This window comes from Leptinotarsa decemlineata, unplaced genomic scaffold (genome assembly GCF_025532065.1).
Source record: "Leptinotarsa decemlineata unplaced genomic scaffold, Ldec_3_MD MMD2_tig00005521_RagTag_RagTag, whole genome shotgun sequence".
Taxonomy (NCBI): Eukaryota; Metazoa; Arthropoda; class Insecta; order Coleoptera; family Chrysomelidae; genus Leptinotarsa; species Leptinotarsa decemlineata.
In genome coordinates, this window is record NW_027412631.1 from 80,535 (window position 1) to 100,466 (window position 19,932).

Here is a 19,932-nt window from a genome sequence, read left to right on the forward strand (position 1 = left end):
CAAATTGATGATGATTTGAAATTTGTTAAGAGACATTTGCATTCTGTTAATTCTGAAGTGAAGTAAAATACGTGTTACCGTGAAATGGATTGCCAAATGTTTAAGCATCGTGGTTACCTACACCAAACAGATATTTTTGGTGGAACTTATAGGAATAAGTCTGAACAACCAATATCATCTGACAGTCATTTTTATCGGAACAAACTATCGGAATAAAATTTTCGCCAGAACAAAAATAATTATTATGGTAATATATTCGTTATTTTTTATAGATTTATTGAAACCACATCTCAGGAATATCTCTCCAAAATATGTTCTATTTGTCATGTATTACCATTCATTTTATGATGACCGTATGATAGATCCGTATTAAAGATTGTTCTGACGAACGAATTGCTCTCATGTACTAAACCACCATCGGTCTGAAGCGATTCCTTTGTATCTTAGTGATATAGCCCCACAAAAAAATGCAAACTTCCTGTATATGGAATCGTTCAGCCGGAAGGATTAGTCTTTTATTGACTGTGGTAGTGCAATTGGAATGCGTTCTGATCACATAGATTCAAAATTACTAGTTGGCTTGATCAACAGGTGGAATTTTCCACTTTTTAGCTTGGTTATGTCATCATTATGTCCTTAGAGGGTAGACTCGGCCACATCTCGTATGCATGGTATTTTAAGGGCTCGAGGAAATGATATAACATCAGCAGAATCTACACAATTCAACTTCATTGATGAATGCAGAGGGCGAAATAGTTGGACTAACAATTGATGAAAATGGAAAATATCAAAAATTATTGACTGAAGTCTAAACCTCAGTGGTGCAATATCAATACTTTTTTCATATTCCTGATTTACTGAATATTATTATAACCGTGAGTAATTTGAAAGAGAAAATTATATAAATATGACCATGTGCAATTATGTAAGTGAAAACCAATTTTAAAATATGACGGGATTATTACTCTTGGAATCGAATCATCATCACTCCCGACAAAAGTATGTTTTGCTTAAATGCTAATAAATTCAATATAAAAATGAAATTAAGTAAAACTACGAGGAGCCAACTTGATCGTTCCTCCCTGTATAACGTGCCTAAGACGCTATAACCTAATAATGGCCTGATAGTGAAAAAAAGAACCTGATTCGTAGCTATATGATATTTTCAACATTACCTTAGGTTTTTGAAAATATAGAACACATATATATTCAAAGAACTTATATAATACATAACCAACTGATCGGAGCTGAAACTTTCCTGTAGTCTGAGAATGACAAAAGCCACTTTCATTTCAAGCTGTCCCAAATACTTGTCGTGATACTAATAACCCAAAATGTTTCGTCAAATCAAATAAACCGAAATAAATCGAGGAAAATTTTCAATACTTCAATCACTTCGCGAAATTTACTTGAAATACCTGGTATTTCAATCCACCGAAAAACCTCCAGGACTCTGTAGGAAGTTCAAGCGATCTACTTATGAGTTCGTTCGCGACTCCCTTTTTTTTCTCAAAACAACTAACCAAATAATCAGCGAATATTTATCAATACTGAAATCACTTAGCGAAACAATGTCTTGAAATATCTCGTATTTCAATCCACCCGAAAGCCTCCCATGAGTAAAGTCTCTTAAAATATCGAAGCAATCATTTTTAACAATTTATTTTTCAAGTGGCTTTGCCCTATATGACCCTAAGATCGATACTGAAAGCTGATAAAAGGTTCTCCTACGATTCACATATATTTTATATAAAAAAAAACTGTATAAAATCTGTTTTTCCGTTAATTAGCTGTCGCCCCCATACGAACGACAACTCTCAGAAGTTGAAAAACTTGTGCGAGCTAACGGCTAACGAAGTCTTACCTCCTAATACAGTATTTCATTTTATATATTACGAAACAAAATACGAGTATAACTTATACTTTGTTACACCCACAAAATCAAGAAAATACCCAGATTTTTCATTTTATCAACATAGAATATTTCCTAAACTACAACTTACGATTTGCTCTCCACAAACTTTATTTGAAGAAATATATCAGGACATGTTCTGCTAACACAGCAGCTTTTTCAAGTACTATAAGTTAATTCTTACTCTGATATTTATATTCCCCACGTAATCACAATTAAGTGTACCTAGTTAAGTACTCAGTGTATCAAATTACCTAAAGCATCTTATATGAACTTGTTTTTCCATTTACATAGCTCATCATCAGGAATATCATTCTGGATACGATTCCATTGACTAATCTGTAAATCATGATATTACAAGATACTACTTTGTATTGACATGGATGGGTAGAATCGTAATGTATAGTAATATTCGCATGGGAAGGTTTGTGATATATTGAAAAATCATGTTTGTTGTTCATTCTACTAATTGTTAGTCCAAGAAAATTATTAAGTTGGAGTTGTCTGCTTCTACTTCAATAATGTATTCAATGTTTTTGTGAAAACATGAAAAATAGTAATGATTGTCTCTTAGTACCTGTGAAACATACCAAAACGTCATCCACATATCTATGCCAATACAAGAAATACTTAATCAAAGGTTGTTTAAAATTCGACTCTTCCGCAAGTGAGGGCTCAACGGATTTTCCATAATAATTGAAAATATGTTTGTTCGAGACAACGATAAAAGGTCAATGCTTTCTTGTGCTATAACTGGGTTCATTCTATTCATTCTATTCTATAACTTAAGTAATAATATTATCAGGAGGTATGCTGAAAAATAGATTCTGCACATCGGAGGATAGAAATTTTGCATTGTCTGGTAGAGTTATGTTCTCTATTTTATTCAAGTCATATGAATTCCGTAGGCTGAATTTTGGTTGAATAGGATAATACTGATTAGTCTTTCTGATGATTTCACTGATGGTGCAGTGACAAAGATAACTGGTCTAATCGAATAACTCTGTTTGTGCAATTTTATTAGTGAGTATAATTCTGGAATTTGGAGGTTCGTCAATGGGAATATGAATTTTTTCCTTTCATTAGAGAGTATGTTTGAATTTGGATTGTGATGATTTTTCAATTCATCACAAACCTTCCTATACGGATATTACTATACATCACGATTCTACACATTCATATCAACAAAAAGTAGCATGATTCACAAATCAGTCAATGTTTCTCTTGCAATAGACAGTTTCAATATAGAACTCAATATCATCAAGCAAATTGCTGTGAACAACGGGTTCAAAGCTGAATCAACAGACAACATTTCTTCCAAAAAAGTCTATGCAAAAGCGATTCGACACGTTTTTTTCATTGATAAGGTAGATAATCGAAATTATAAAGCTTTAACATATTTTGGACTGACAACAGAAAAAGTGACTACATTTTTGAATGAACGAGATATTGAAATTGCAAATACCATACATATACAATAAGATTCCCTCGGTCCGTTGCTATCAGAGAAAACAATTTTTGAAAATGCTCAATTTTCATATCATAAATATCATATAGATAAATAATATTATGTGTGATTGATGACATTTTTATTTTGTGGTAATTTATGATCACTTTAATGTTATGAATAAAAACACTTTTGTTTAATTACCACTAGTTGACTTTATTTATACGACCGGTTTCAAATTTAACCCCATTATCAACTGTAAAACAGTTTTGAACTTGATAATGAGGTTAAACCCGAAACCGGTCGTATGAATAAAATCAACTGGTGGTAATTAGACCAAAGTATATTCATTCATTCCATTGAAGTGATAAATATTATTTTTGAAATTATTTTATCGCATACTGGGTGATTCAGATGAGCGTAGCCAACTAACGTTATATTTTTTTGCATGTAACACCCAGTATATGAATACGTCATTCGATTTCATATTTTTTTAGCTCCCTAAAGAATTTAATGTTTTTGAATTTCCATTGCGGCCTTGTTAAATTATTCTAGTGAAACCTATTTCGCAAACAATAATTTGCGCATGTCGCATGTCGACAGCAATTGAGTGGAATTTTTTTGGCAATAGTTAGTCAACATCATTGTGATAATATATGTGGAATATACAGGATGCTCCGTAAAACCGGTCAAGTTTCATTCATTTTCAATTTTTTCAAATGCAACACTCTATATTTTTTCATTTGTATGAAATGTTCCGACATTTCACTACATTTTTCATCGGGAGTATACTATACGAAAAACAGATATTTTACAATTCATACCCAGTTTTATTGATTGTTGTAAGCACAAAAGATTCGTTTATTTACGTTCACTTACTCAAAATTTTTTCAATATGAACAATAACACCTAAATTTTTCATTGAATAGAGGAGACCAAAAGATGTTCGAAATTTCTATCATTGTCTGCAACATATAATATCAGTATTTTTTTAAACAAATTCTCTACACGTTCCAACATATCCTCTGGGATTTCCCTGAAAGCTCTAGTCATTCTCCGTTTTATGTCTTCTATAGATGTTGAAGGAGTTTGGTAGATGATCCATTTGATATACCTTCATAAAAAATCCATTTTGGTCAGCTCATTTTTTATTAAAATGAGCGTTGAGGTATATCCATACCTCTGTTTAAAAATATGGTGGTGCACCGTATTGTTGTAGCCACATTCTAAGTCTTGTTCCATATGGAACCCCCTTCAATAAATTCGAAAACTCATGCCGAAGATATCGTACAAATTTCCTTCCAGTGAAATGCCCGTGCAAAAAATACGGACCGATAACTCTTTTTCCGATAATTCCACCCCAATTATTCAGTGACTTACTCTGTTGATGGTTCAGGCAACGAACAAAATGGAGGTTTTCCATTGCATAATATTGCATGTTATGCCGATTCTTACTTCCATTTTATGAAATGTCGCTTCATCAGAAAATAACACGAAATCGAAAAAATCATTTTCTTGATTGATCTTCCTCCTAACTCTTGCATCAATTGCATGTGGTAAGGATGAAATTTGCTTGCTCGTATCATTGGAGACACGCTGGTTTGAAAAAATCCTAATTCCTTGCTCAGGTCTCGGATAGTCACATGGAGATTTTCAACAAGGTGAACAATAATTTGAAATGTATTCTTTTCATTTGTTACAGGGCAGACACGTTCGAACTTCTCGTGATTGACGTTACCAGTTCTTTCAAATCTTGTTTGTAGAGCCTGAAATGACCTTCCATCTGGTTGTCTTCTTTCGGGGAACTTCTCATTGTAAATCCTATATGCAAGGAGGCAGTTTCCGTCGTTTTCCCCAAAGCGAAGTTTTGAATTTATTCGAGCCTCTGGAGACACCCTACATTTTGTTTTATGAGAGAGAGAGAGAGAGAGGACATTGGCAGATTAAGATCTTCAGATAAAGTGGTGAAGTGGTTCCAAAAATTATCATAGTGACGTTGTCTAACTATTCATAAAAAAATCCACTTAATTGCTGTAGACATGCGGGTGGTGAATTACAAAAATATTGTCTGCAAAATAGATTTTTCTGGAAAAATGAAAATTCAAAAACTAAAATTCCTTAGAGAGCTAAAAAAATATGGAATCGAATAACGTATTCAAATACTGCATGTTTCATTAACAAAAATATAACTTTGGTTGGCCATGCTCGGCTGAATCACCCAGTATGCGAAAAATAATGTTGAAAGATAGTATTTATTGATATGACAGCAAAAAAATGGGCAGTTCGAAAAATAGTTTCTTCTGATGGCAATAGACCAGGAAATCTTGTTGAATAACCCTGTAGAACAGGTAATAAGTTGGGAAAGTTACTTGAAAATAATAAAGAAAAACCATCCAAATTCAAGGAATCAGGAGAATATAAATGAGAAAACAACTTAACACATATTCTGATCATCTTTCAGAAAAAAACTGATGGACGCCTTCAGGGGATGATCTATGTATAAGTTCACCAGCATCAAAATTTGATGCTGACAATACAGAGATATATCATCAGTGAGGAGGTTTAGTTTTGTTTTATAATCATATTCTGATACGGTAGTGAGATCAAAACAACTACAAAATATTGGACCAGGATGTCTTCAAAAATTACATTTATACCCACATAGCCTTATTTTCATACCACAAAAACCGTCATAGAAAATTGTTGTGCCAAAAATCAAGAAAACCAAATGAAAACTTTTAAATAACTCACATCATAAAGTTTTCAGAAAATTAATAGCAATCAATACATTAAAAATTGTACACTGAATTTTATTTTATTACAAACTGTTCAAGGATGATTTTCATGATGATTTGAAATTAATCAATATTGAAAGAGATCATTCCAAATGATGAATTGTTTTTCCACATTGGTTTTGACATGACTTCTTCAAATTCAAATATATAAAGGTAAACTTTATTTTACTTACGAAATTCCATGAAGTGAAAAATAATGGTGCGAATACTTCCATATCGAGTACCCTCTGATCCGTTATATTGGTCAAATCTCTCTTTTTATTCAAACATAATGCCACATAGCCATGATGAACACACACGAACAGATGAAAAAATGGTCCAACACGCTTAGGTATTCGGGTTCTTCTGAAAATTGAAATATTTTCCATTGAAAGTTTTATCGAGACTTTTCGGTGTTTATATTTTGAGCACTTTCAAAAACAATAGCTGTACCTGAAATTTCATACAACGTTCATTTTACAAATTGTGAGTAACAGGTTAGTTTTGATCAACCGTAATATCGTGAGTGAAATTTATGTTCATGAAAAATTGAGTTCAAATCAACTCACATAAATCATGAAGGATTCATAAGTACAATCATATATAATATATCAAAGTCGCAATATTGTGTTAGTCACACCATTGATAAGTTAGTAATGGCTTGATCGATTCTCATAATTTTATCTTTTTCGGACCCGTCTCCGGCCGAAATAGCAGAATAACTATTTAAAACATTCGAGAAACTATTATGGTGCGCGCAAAGACTATCGAAGTTATGACATTTGTGATTGAGCGTGCATGAATAACTGTTATGCCCTAATAAAAGCAAAGGCGGTAATATCCAGTGTTATTTACAATGCCGCGAGGGAGAAAGTCAAATCTTGCAAATCAATCAACTGCAGATGAAGACGAAATTGCACGAAATAAGTGGCATTTTTATTGTTGCCCGGTCTATTTTTTGCAGTAGATATCATTTTTGGCTCTCGAGCTACTCTTTTGCTGTTTGAGAGCTGAAATCAACTAATAACTCAGTTATTTTCTTTATTACATATTGGATGATTGTAAATAGTGTATGTATGTAGTATACAGTACTATATACTACATATTTTGTTTCGCGTTGGAGATACCGGAATACCTTATTTGAAAAAGTAGCTTACAAATCGATTTTGACATTATTTTTAAGAATAGAACACAAGCACTACAGGAATAACCTTAAGGCGCTCTAAGAGCGGTGCCTATGCGAAAGTAGAGATTCACATTGGATATGAATTGCTGGAGATTAAATCCATTTGGAAAAACGTCCTTAGGAAGTTTATTCCACTCGAGCGCTGTTCTTCAAATGAAAGAGTTTTTAAACAATGAAATGCGAGGTGTACTGAGTTGAACCTCAAAACGATGAGCAGCCACAGGCCTTCGCGTATTTCTGATATGTACCGCTCTTCTATAGAAGAGAGACAAATCTCCAACCTTTCTTCGATGTTCCGGACTATTAAGGTTGCAGGTGATGTTCATGTCTCCAATCAAGCGGATGCCTCTTTTCTGGATGGAATCTAGCAGCTTCAGGGAGTGTTTGGGGGCGGAGCTCCATACATGAGAACAATACTCTAAAGAAGGTCTGATCAGAGCTTTATAAAACATCAAAAGTTGCTGATGTGTGTACAGTTTTCTGGTTCGTAACAGTGTTCAAAAATTTTGAGAAGCGGCTTTTGCAATTCCATCGACGTGATTGTGCCAAACAAACTTATCGAAGAAAGAATATGGGTGACATACGATAGAAGGTCGCATGTTGATCTTTATTTCTGAAAGCCATATTGATGATTGTTCAAGATGTTAAAGCCTTTCAAATATTTGAGGATGTGGTGGTTTATGGCTTTCTTCATGATTTTTGATATCACTGATAGCAAAGCAACTAATCTATAATTATCTTGAAGATTTTTCTTGCCCTTTTTGGGAATAGGTTGATCACGAGCAATCTTTCAACAAGAAAGAAAAAGCCCTTGCTTGTAAGACAGGTTGACAAGTCTGCAAAATACTGGTGCGAGTTCATTTGCGCAATTTTTAGGAAAGATGACGGGCACTTCATCAGGACCAGATGCCTTGATGATATGAAGCTGTTTCAAAATTCGCCTGACTAGACGTTGCCGAAAAATAATTTCCGGCATTGTAAATTCTAGCGTGGGAATAGTGGGTGGTGCCTTTTCCAGATAATCGACTGTGGAGTGGGAAGCAAATTGTTCAGGTAGTAAAATTGCTTTTTCTATGGTTGTTGTTGCAACCGAACCATCCGCTTGTGGTAGTTGTGGAATTGTTGATTATGTAAAGTTTTGATTAACAGCTTTAGCTACCGGCCAGAAGGATGTAGACCCGTTTGGATTGGCAAGCAGTTTTTCCATAATTATTTGATTGTGAAGATCTTTGATTTCATTTATCCTAATTCTGTAGCTGTTGCGAGCATTAACAAATTCAGATTGATTTTCGGCACTGGAGTTTTTGCGCCACTGCCAGGAGGAGAGATTTTTGGAGGTGACAGCTGGCTCGCAATTTCTGTTGAACCAATATTTGCCGTTAGAAATTCGTTTCATTGAAAACAAAATATATGAAACCGTTAGTTCCGAAGCACAAATAGATGGATATTTAGAGCTGAAACAAATAACTAGCCAGGGGAAATTTCGGAATTGGTCTTGAAGATCCTCCCACTCAGCAGATCTATAATACCAAACTTTGCACGGCTTTGATTGTTCTCCAACATCAATCGGTATTTCACTCAATACTGAAACAACACTCAATACTAAATTCATATGCGGCGTTTACCGCATATGAATTTAGTGATCTTCTATGATATTATCTTAAACCACATTATACAAAGATTTGGGGTTGCAGCATTTCCTCTCGTTGACAGGAGAGATCGCTTCTGATGAAAAGAGATATTTCAAAGTTACGTCTGAATCAGGAGTGGAAATCATAGCCAGGATATAGAAAATTGTTGAAGCACTGACTTTGGTTTCTGAGAGTGCAAGAATATGGAGACTATTTGTTTGCAGATGTTGGTACACTGGTTTTATAGTTGAATCATTGTCTGAGAATTTATAGTCAGTCAACCTTATGGAGTTATTATTGGAGGACGATGGAAATGAAAAGTAGATGGCGCCGATACCGTGGTCTCCAAAAAAGAGATAAAAGATTGAGATGGAAAGTGTCGTAGTGAAAAGTTGTAAATGATTAATTTTATGTTTCTGACAGACTTTGTCTTCGTGTCGTGCTCAGCCAGCCATTTGCGTTGCAATTTATAGGTATATAAGAGGTTGTTATTAGTAGTGAATTTTTCTGATTCTGATCTGGTTTTATTGTTTTCTTCGTAATCAGTTTGTGTTATTTGTGCTTTTAGTAGTTATTAGTTTGTATTATTTGTACTTTTATAAGACAATAATTGTGAGTGAGCTGTGACAGAACATCGAAAAAAGGTAAAAATATATTCAATTATTATATTTCAAATTTCATGTTATTAGATCCCTCCAAATGTATTTCCAAAATGAATTATTCAACAAATGAAAGTGGGTGCACTAGGTTAGGTTGCAGCAACTTTGGAGAATTGGTATTTACTCACGACCTGAATAAATTATGCAGTCACCAAAATGAAGTTAAATGGTCATTGTTTGTCCAAATAATCTTGAGACATATAATATTTCACCTTCTGATGCACCCTCTCCACATTTCTAATCTGAAAAATCATACATTAATACATTCGGCTAGTACCTTTGTGACAAGTGACCTAATTTTCAAGTTGGTGTTGGTCATTATTTCAAAATATGTGATGAATGGGCACTGACTGGTGAAAATTTTATGAATAATAAGATTATTTTTATCGGCAAGTTTACCTTATTGAGTTGTTAGCCTTTTGTCCCTTTTAAAATGTTATCTTCATTTCCAGCTTTTACAATTTTATCTTTATTTCCAGATGTCTGGCAATAAATGTGCCTACAACGAATGTGGACTCTCAACTAGAAATGACCATAGTTTGAGATTTTTCCTTTTTCCAGTCAAACATCCCACAAAATGTAAGTAGCAGATTACAGCCGTTTCTGGGCCTCCCCCCACCACTATGACGTATTAATTGCTTTTTTGTTGTTGTTTAGTAACATCAAGGCGATGTGACCTTGAAGGGTCTGATGCAGGGATCGTTCAGAATTTTTTTTTCATATGAGATTTTTTGGTGCGTGTGTGTGTGTGACATAGTGACGTAATTACATTTGATTAGTGTGTGTGTGTGTGTGTGTGTGTGTGAATGCACGGTACAGGGTTTCATCATGTGCTTGTCTATGTACAAACATACGTCTGCATACTTCGAAGATCCTTCAAGTAATGAATGTTCCATCGGTGTGAGCCCACCAAGTTAGTAGTGATGTGACGTCACAGCAGCATCCGTCCAACGGTAAGAGAGCAAGATGTTCACTCCACGACGTGTGGCTGAGTAATGCGTATTCATCGGTCTGCCCTCACCTCTCCCGTTGCGATGGAGGCTGTGACGTAACGCATCGCTCTAGCCCCGCTCTCGATGGCCGAGGACTGTCTGCCTAACGTCTACCCTCTACGAGAGCGCAACGACCACTGCCTCTTCGTATCGACATCTGTTATCGCATCCAGTTGGGAGGTGGGCTTGGCTGTGACGTCAGGCATCTCTAGTGGGTAGCAACTAGCAATGTGAATCTTTCACGATTTTATGGTGGGGGTGACTCGCACTGTTTAATATAAAAGAAATGCCTGGCACACTATGAAATCAGTAGACGAATATATCTGCAACATTTAACAATTGTAGAGTGTTATTCAGTTCGTAATAGAAGGAAGACGGTGAGTGTATTTGTCTGTTGGAAATTGTTTATATTTTCATGCATATTTTCATCATGTCCGTTTCAAAAGTAGATTTGAATAAAATTAATAATTTGATTGTACAGGAGGTTAAAATACTAGAGCAAAAGGCTTTATCTTCATTGCCAATTGATGAAGTGTACATAATTCAAAATATGTCATCTTATTCTACACGATTTGGTAAATCAATTTTATTAACTTTGGAAGATGTGAGCAATGATGAATTATTTAAAACATGGCTACCAAAACGTATTTCGTTGCAATTCAGTGATGATGATATAACTTGTATCAATTCATCGGGTGGTAAATATACGGTGACGTATTTAGGACAGAGCCCACAAAGTTTTGCTGGCATGAAAACGCGATATCTAGTCAAATTCAATATGATTGAATAATAATTGTAATTATTTATAGTGAATTTCTTTAGGTCATAGCATACAAAGTTTTGCTGGTATGAAAACGTGAACTCTAGTCAAATTCAATATGATTGAATAATAATAGTAATTATAGTGAATTTCTTTTTGTTTTAATAATATTCATATATCAGATGATAATTATATGGAAATATAAACATTACTAACTTAGTTGAATACACTCACTTTGTAGCTACAAGTAAAATGGGAATGTGAGTATTATATCATGGAAACAAGTTGGAGGTTGCTTATTGTTTTTTTATTCGATTTCAGTTCCACCATTCAAAGATGTGGATGCAGTATGCAAGTCAAGATTGGATCGATGTTGTAGATCTTAAATCATCGGTTCAACATTTGTCGTCTGAATTGAAGGTGTTGGGTGATGAAGCCGAACATGCAAGCGTTTATGATATGAGTGTATGCTATGATGAAAAAAAAATGAATTATGTCTTCGTGATGCTGAGAACTATCAGAGTGGTGCAGAAGTTTGTAACAAATTTTTGGATAATGAATTGGAACTGTGGCAACTTTGTGAGGTTATGATTGAACTGAACCTGAGAAGATTCCTGTATAGCCTCCAACCATACTTGCCAGAATGGATCAAAAAATAGGAAGGTAGGTGAACAAAATGTTCCACAAAACGGCACATTCCAAATATAACCGGGGTAGATGTCATTCTCTCGTTCGAAAAGATGTTTTTACTCAGACTGTTTAGTAAGTTGTAGAGTGGTGGACATGCAATCAGGGCTTGCAAATAGAGTTGACATAACAGTGATTGTTTTGATTGAGCAGAGCCCCTGGCTGCAAATTCACCACCCTACCGTCAATCATATATGTAGATAGAAACATGCCCATCCTATAACAGTCTGGATCTACAAACTGGTGGGACCTTCTGAAAAGCTTGAATAAGGGAAGATTGTTGTTGAACTTGTTTTCAGCATCCTGGTCAGTAGCGATTTCGTCAAAGTTGTTGACGGATTCAGACATAGGCAAATGATGGTGGTTCATCGTCGGGAAGATCATAGTGTGCGGATAATTGGCAAAAGGTGGAGATTCGGCTGTTTGTTGAATCACTGCAAAATTTTCCTGGATTTGAACATTTTTTCTCTTCTGCATTTGTCCTTCCATGATGTTGAAATTGGTAGTGTTGAGTTTGTCTGTTAATTATTCGACAATTTTTTTAGAACTGAAGTCTGATTTACTCTTATTAACGTTTGGATAATTTTCAACAAGAAGCTGGGGAGAAATCGGTAGTATCAGACCAGTTTAGTGGGCTAAAGAAACATTCATCAAGACTTTGAGAAGGAGAAATGGTGCCAAGGATTGATGCAGCATTTCCTCTCTGAATTGCAATGCTGATTCGTTGTATTTGAAATGATCTTGCTCTAGAATCGCCTGTTACTGTAATTAGTTTTCGACCTATATCTCTGAAAAAATTGAGAGCAAAGGAACCAGAGCTACCAAATGTTTCAATGGCAATTGGATAGAAAATATATCGATGTTACAGACAAACATATTTCCACTGTTTCATTTTCTCAGCATATTCAGCGACCCCACCAGATGTTAGCGAAGTTGAATTGAGTTGAGAGCGAGCCAAGGTATCAACACAGGTGAAATCCCAAACCAAAGGTTTTCCATGTCTCCAAGAAATGAGAGACATTCCATCAGACCGTTTTCCATCATCTCGGCTAATTTCAAGAGGATCAATCACAGAAGGATATTGGCTGTTGACAATGCTCGTTCAATTATGTCATTCACTGCATAATATCGGGAGAAGCGACCTACACTAAATATACAACTGAGGCCATGTGTACCATTTTCATCAACAACGAAATCGCACCGGCATTGGTGATTAACACGAATCAAACACCCTAAATGAATACCTATTGAAATTCTGAAACTTTCGTCGTCTGATAATGTTCCCAACGAAGCAACGGGAAGTGCGTTGAGCCAGGCACCAGATTCCTTAGTTGTTACAGCTTTGAAGCGAGCTTGATCTATAAGGGAGTCTTTAGCTGCATCATGAGTTCTGTAGATAACATCTGCAATAAAGAAAAATCCCAAGATTTTTGAGAGACCTTGTTATCAGGTATTGGTGAATTTGATTTTTCCATCCATATTTTTTCAGCTTTCAAATAAAATGAATCATCAATATCAAAGAAGAATTTTGGTAAAATAAAATGAATCAGATGCTTTACACTGTTGAAGGAGGAGAGAAAAGCTTGTAAAGCAAGTGAAGATGATTGTCGGCTGCCAATACCACCCAGATTCACTGGAAGCGAATCTTGGATCCTTGATTAGTTTCTGAAATTATTGTTGGTTACTTGTTCCAAGATTTCTCGAAGTGCTGAATCGAATTGTGCTAATTCTTTTCGACATCACCATGTAGGGCTACTTCTTAGGGTATACAATAATTTAGGAATTGCTAAAGAGTGCTTCAGTAAAAAGTATCCAATGTGAGTAGGAAAGCTCTTGATATGTGAGGTCATCAAATTAGGAAAGTTGTTTTTTGACTTAAACGTTCAGCCAAATATTCTTCTGAAAGTGGTGCACCAAGTAGAGTCAATTTGTGCCTAATAACTGTTTTTATTCCAGGAGTTACTTGAATTCTTCTATTACTGATGCATCTTGTGAATTAAAAAAAAATATTTCGCATTTTTCAAAATTCAATTTTAATCCAATTTCTTCAGAGGACGATAATATATTTTTGAACTGACTGAACACTATATCTGGGTGACCACCTATAGACCCATCATCCAAGTACCAACAGTTGAAATCAGTTTCAATTGATTTCGTCAGACGATCGATGGATAAGCAGAAAAGTGCAGGACCCAGGGGATCTCCTCTTCGAACTTCTCTTTCCGACTTTTGACATGATGACATTATCTCCAAAATTCAAAATAGTTGGTTTTTGATAACACTGACTGATGAAGTGGAAAAGATGAGGTGTCAGATCCATGATTCTTCCAAAAAATACTCATCTATGAATCATGTTGAATGCGTTTTGGAAATCTAGTTTTAGAAAAATGGTTGAAGATGAGTTCGGATGCTGATTTATGAAACGGCGTGCTGCGTGAGCGACTACTTCACATCCTCCGGAAGTTCCAAATCCAAATTGTACGGGATGAAATAAGTCCCGTAAGAGATGTTGGTTGTCTATAAATTTGAATTAGTTGATACAGAATGAATCAGTCTTACTATTCGAAATACAGGGTGATTATGCTACAAAAATGGAAAAGCTCGTTGTGAGTTTTTGACCTGTAACATTTCTCATGAACTCTTCAAGTTTGGCTTTGATACGTTTAAAATATTATTGTTGAGCTTTGGTTTGAAAGTGGAAACACCTATTGGTGTGACATCCAAGTCAACTTGCCAATTTTTTATGTCAGTGTTGGTGGTTTGACCAATCAACCGACATCTGCGGTGGCAGAAATTTGGAAAGCTAACCCAAATTTCTGCCAAATTTTCTAATTTGGGTGTCACACCAATAGGCGGTTTCGCTTGCGTTTACGCAGCTATTTTATCAAGTACTTTCTTGGTTTTTCTCATTTTGTCTTCAATCGAGGACCGCCTGCCCGGCTAGGAGAACAGTATTTGCTCTTCAGGCTTTCGGAATTTTTTTCCTTCATCAAGAATATCTACAAAATAAATATCATCCAAACAATATATAGTGATAGAAATATTACCAAAGACTGACTAAAGTTAGTTTAAAATGCCTCTGACTGTATTTTGTATTTCTGATTTCTTGTTTAAATTATAATTATGTTCACTTATGTGATGCATTTCTAGAAAAATCCTTTTGAATTTATTATTTTCAACTGTTAAAAATTTTAGATCATGTTATGGATTATCAAAATAATAAAACTTTAACAGTTGAAAATAATAAATTCACAAAGCTTTTTCTAGAAATGGTTCACATAAGTAAACATAATAATAATTTAAACAAAAAATCAGAAATACAAAATTTAAGTCAAATTTACAATTATATTCTAAACTTTTGATAAATAAAATTGAACAAATAATTTCAATATCATATTACTAATAATTTTTCACTTACACTTACATTTAAATCTCACTGTATGTGTAAATTTTATAATAATCACATTTTCTCTGGTGCTGTAACAAAATTTCCAACGTCATATATATATATATATATATATATATATATATATATATATATATATATAAAAAGGGGGCAAACCGCGGACACGTGTTTCTGGCTATTGGCCTCATCAGCGCGGTGCAGCCAAGTGTGAAAATGGGAAACACTCGTTTGCCGAAATCAGGAAACAACACAAACGCACAAATTGTTTGATTTTTGATTTATATCATGCACACTCGATAAAATCTCTATTTATATATACCGGGTGTCCCACATTTTATGTGACAAGCAATATCTGGTTTGTTGAAGGAGATACACAAAAATGTTTCATACAAAAGTTTTAGGAGTTCATGAGAGCTATATTTTGATATAATTTTTAAATATACAGGGTGTTTGGTGTAGGTGCTACAGACCAAAATTCCATTTTTTAAAATAGAACGCCCTGTATATCATTACATATTCAGATGCTACGTTAAATTCTGATATCATTTCATGTTTGGTTTTTGAAATTCGTTTACGGCGTTGTTGAGTTATTGCTTAAAATGTAAAGTCTTGAGAATGACTATTATTTTTTAAAATATCTCATACAATTATTCTCTCTGCATCAGATCACATGAAAATTAGTCAAAATTTTGGGTGTTCGAAGTAATGGTTTCAATTTTGAGTTGTGGAATTCAGTCAGGAATCATTTTGAATATGAAACAATTGCGAAATTGAAAGAGGTGTATAAGAAAACAATTTCTTTAATTAATAACAATGTAAATAATAAACTTGATAAATCATTTCATAAGAATGGTAGGTACCTAGAAATAAGTCATAAAAATTGTTCATAGTGATGCCCATTAGATATATACAGGCTTCGAAACGTCGAATCACTTCTCTCGTACAAGTCGCTCTTATAATATCAGGCGTAATATCACTGCACGCTAGTCGAATTTTCATTTTCAGATCATACACATTCAAAGGGGAGTAGTGAAAACAATATCTTTTAAATAACCCCATAGGAAAAAAATCAAGCGGCGATAAATCTGGGGAACGAGCCGGCCACCGTATTGGACCCTTATTACCAATCCATCTATTTGGGTACGTTCTATCCAGATATTCAGTAACAACCTGTGAATTGTGAGGAGGAGCACCATCTTGTTGCCACCAAATTCCTTGTCGTTCTGCTATGGGATATCTTCCATCAACTGGATCGAATCATTTTCAAGAAAATGTAAATATCGCAATCCATTGAGATTTTCATTGAAAAAGTAAGGTCCTATGATGCGGCCATTGAACAATCCACACCATACATTAATACCCCAAGTAGTTTGAAAATTACTTTCGCGGACCCAGTGGGGATTTTCTTGAGACTGTTATGTCGATTCATAACTCTATTATTGTGGAATCGCGATTCATCGCTCCACAAAATTTGACTGAATATGTTAGGAATTTCATGTAATATTACCTGAATACAAGCAATGAATTCAAGTCGTCGTTCAAAGTCCGTGGGTTTCAAACCTTTACCAACTGAATTTTGAATGGGTGGTATTTATTTTCTTTCAGAATTCTCTGTACATTAGATTTACTCACACCGATTTCTTCTGCAAGATTACGGATAGAAACATGTGGATGAATAATAATATAAGCCAACACATTGATCTCTAAATCTTCAGTTCTAACAGATCTCCTATGATGACGATGCTTTATAGTAAAAGGAAATGACCCACTTCGCAATTTTTCTACAACTCTCGAAAAAGTCATTCGTGACGGAATGGGTCTGTCTGGAAAACGTCCTTGGTATAGACGTTGTGCTTGACGGCAGTTTTTCTGACATTCCCCAGAAATTAATAACATATCAATGCAATCACTTGGACTAAACGCGAAAAGCATACTGGATTTCGCACAAAGAACACAGTTACTAATCTAAAGCAAATGGAACTTCAAACGTTCAAGCCAGTCCTCTATACAGGGTCCTGCAACAGTGGCGCGGTTTCCATATCTCTATATAGGAAGCAGATAGGAATCTAATTTTCTATAAATATTACCTTATTGCTCGAGCTCGACAAAAAAAAATATTGGCGGTCACACAGGGTGTTCGATTTTTTCTGGGCGGATCCCAACTGTGTCTTTTTAAATGGCAACCTATATTTTTTATCGCTTTTTTCGGTTTCTTCATAGAAAATAAAATAAACTTTATGTATATCTGCACTTCGAAAATATTGACGGTTTTCGAGATATCTAGCATGACAGTTTTTTTTTTCCAATATTCGTCACTCAGAAATATTTGAAATTATAAAGTGGTGCCAAGTCCAGTTGAAATTTTTTTTTTTCGAATATTCTACATTGGTAACTCTCCCAAACGATATATCTGAAATCGACCTGTGATATACAGGGTATGAAAAACCGCTTGCCAACTATTGTAAATGAAAATTTGCAAAATCTTCCTTTATTAAATGGAACACCCTGTATATTATTGATCCATAAGAAGCGCCAACGAAACCTCTACAAATTTTCATTGAGTATTCCCTATGGCTAAGTTCAATAGTTTTTCTTAAATGAGCATTTCTTCGAAAAATGGTCATTTTTTTCAAAGCGAAATCCATTTGACGACTGATAAAAATATACGAAAGATATCTTGTTTCAATTTTGTACATTAGAAAGTTCCAAACAAATATTTTTTAACGAAAATAAATGTATGTACCTATCACTTTTTGCTAAATGGAAAATTATTTTTTCATTGGATGCAGAATTTCACTCATAAATCGTGCAATATCAAACCAAACAAGTTAAAAGAAAGAAACATTATAAATAACTATTTTTTTCATGTTATTATATTCATTCAGAGCTTGAGTTCTAGATATTCAAATTTGTCAACTGGCAAATTACAAAACTAAACAAAAGGGAGAGTTTAATTAAGGTTGATAATGAAACTTTTATAAAATATGTTCAACGTGTCTTCCATTTTCTTGAATGCAGAGCTGAAGTCTATGTTTGAAAGACTGTTCTACCCTGCGCAAGTCAGCTGGTGTAATGCTGCGAAAAGCATTCGTTATTCTAAGTCGCATATTTTCGGGAGAAGTTGGTGGCTCAACGTAAACCATATTTTTTTATGTATCCCCATAAGAAAAAATCTAGTTTCGTCAAATCTGGTGATCTAGCGGGCCACGTACAGGCCCATTCCGTCCTATCCATTTATTAGGAAATACTTCATTTAGATGATCTCTCACTCTGCCGAATAGTGAGCAGGTGCACCATCATGTTGTAACCACATTCTATTGCGGAGGTCAAGAGGAATATCATCTAACAAACTGGTAAATCATTTCGTAAGAAATTGAGATACATTGCACCATTCATATGTCCCTCAAAAAAGATATGGACCAATTACATATTCTCCAATGATCCTCCCCCAGACATTTATCGACCACCTATGTTGATAATCCACCTGTCTCAATAAGTGAGGATTTTCTGTCGCATAATAAATGGTAATTATGTCGATTTACAAATCCATTTTTATGGAATGTCGATTCATCCGACCATAAAATATTATTGAAAAAATATTCGTTTCGACGAATTTTGTTCATGGCCCAATTGCAAAATTTCACTCTTTTCTCGAAATCAGCATACAGTAGTTCTTGATGTAACTGAACGTGGTATGGATGCAAGCGATGTTTCTTCAATACTCGTTGCACTGATCTCTCACTTATATCCACTATTTCCCCAATTTGTCGTTGACTCCTACTAGGATCTTCTTCAACAGCAAGAAGAACTTGCAATTCATTATCTTCATTAGTAGCTGGCTTGATGCGCTCATGTTTGGAATAATTAATAGATCCAGTTTCAACGAATCGTCCCAAACCTTTCGGAAAGATCTTTCATCTGGATGCCTTCTATCTGGATACTGTTGAGAATAAATTCCACTTGCCAATAAACAATTCCTGTCTGATTCACCTAATATGAAAATCATATCAATCAAATCACTTTTTGATAACAACATTCTGATGAAATTATACCGACAGTTCAACTTCACGATTGACTAAAAATTTCAATATTCATTTGCAGCCAAATATTTTTGTTCTGTCATTTGCCAGACTACTTGATTTCCATAAATATTTCATTCGCTGAAAGGTTGTTTTAGACCAAAAGAATATGGCACAAATCCGAGATTTTTGAAATTATTGTAACTATTCAAGAACATCCATTTTGTGGTGTAATTTCGCAACTTGTTTATCTAGCAACAGGTAATTTTAGAAATGGGCGATATTTTAAGAAGGGTATTTTTTGTATATTCTTATCAGTCGTCAATGGATTTCGCTTTGAAAAATGGCCATTTTTCGAAAGAAATGCTCATTTAAGAAAAACTATTGAACTTAGCCATAGGAAATACTTAATGAAATTTGTAAAGGTTTCGTTGGCGCTTCTTATGGATCAATAATATA

The 19,932-nt window shown here is 34.6% G+C and overlaps 1 protein-coding gene across 2 annotated transcripts in view; it reads right to left on the reverse strand.

Annotated features, from left to right (window-relative positions):
- The window catches only part of LOC141484364 (androgen-dependent TFPI-regulating protein-like), a 100,170-nt gene that overhangs the window by 42,734 nt on the left and 37,504 nt on the right, over positions 1-19,932 (reverse strand). For both annotated transcript variants that reach the window (XM_074179414.1, XM_074179413.1), the window contains exon 2: positions 6,328-6,499. In XM_074179414.1, coding sequence (XP_074035515.1) covers positions 6,328-6,499 — 172 coding nt within the window. The remainder of the gene's footprint in view (positions 1-6,327; positions 6,500-19,932) is intronic.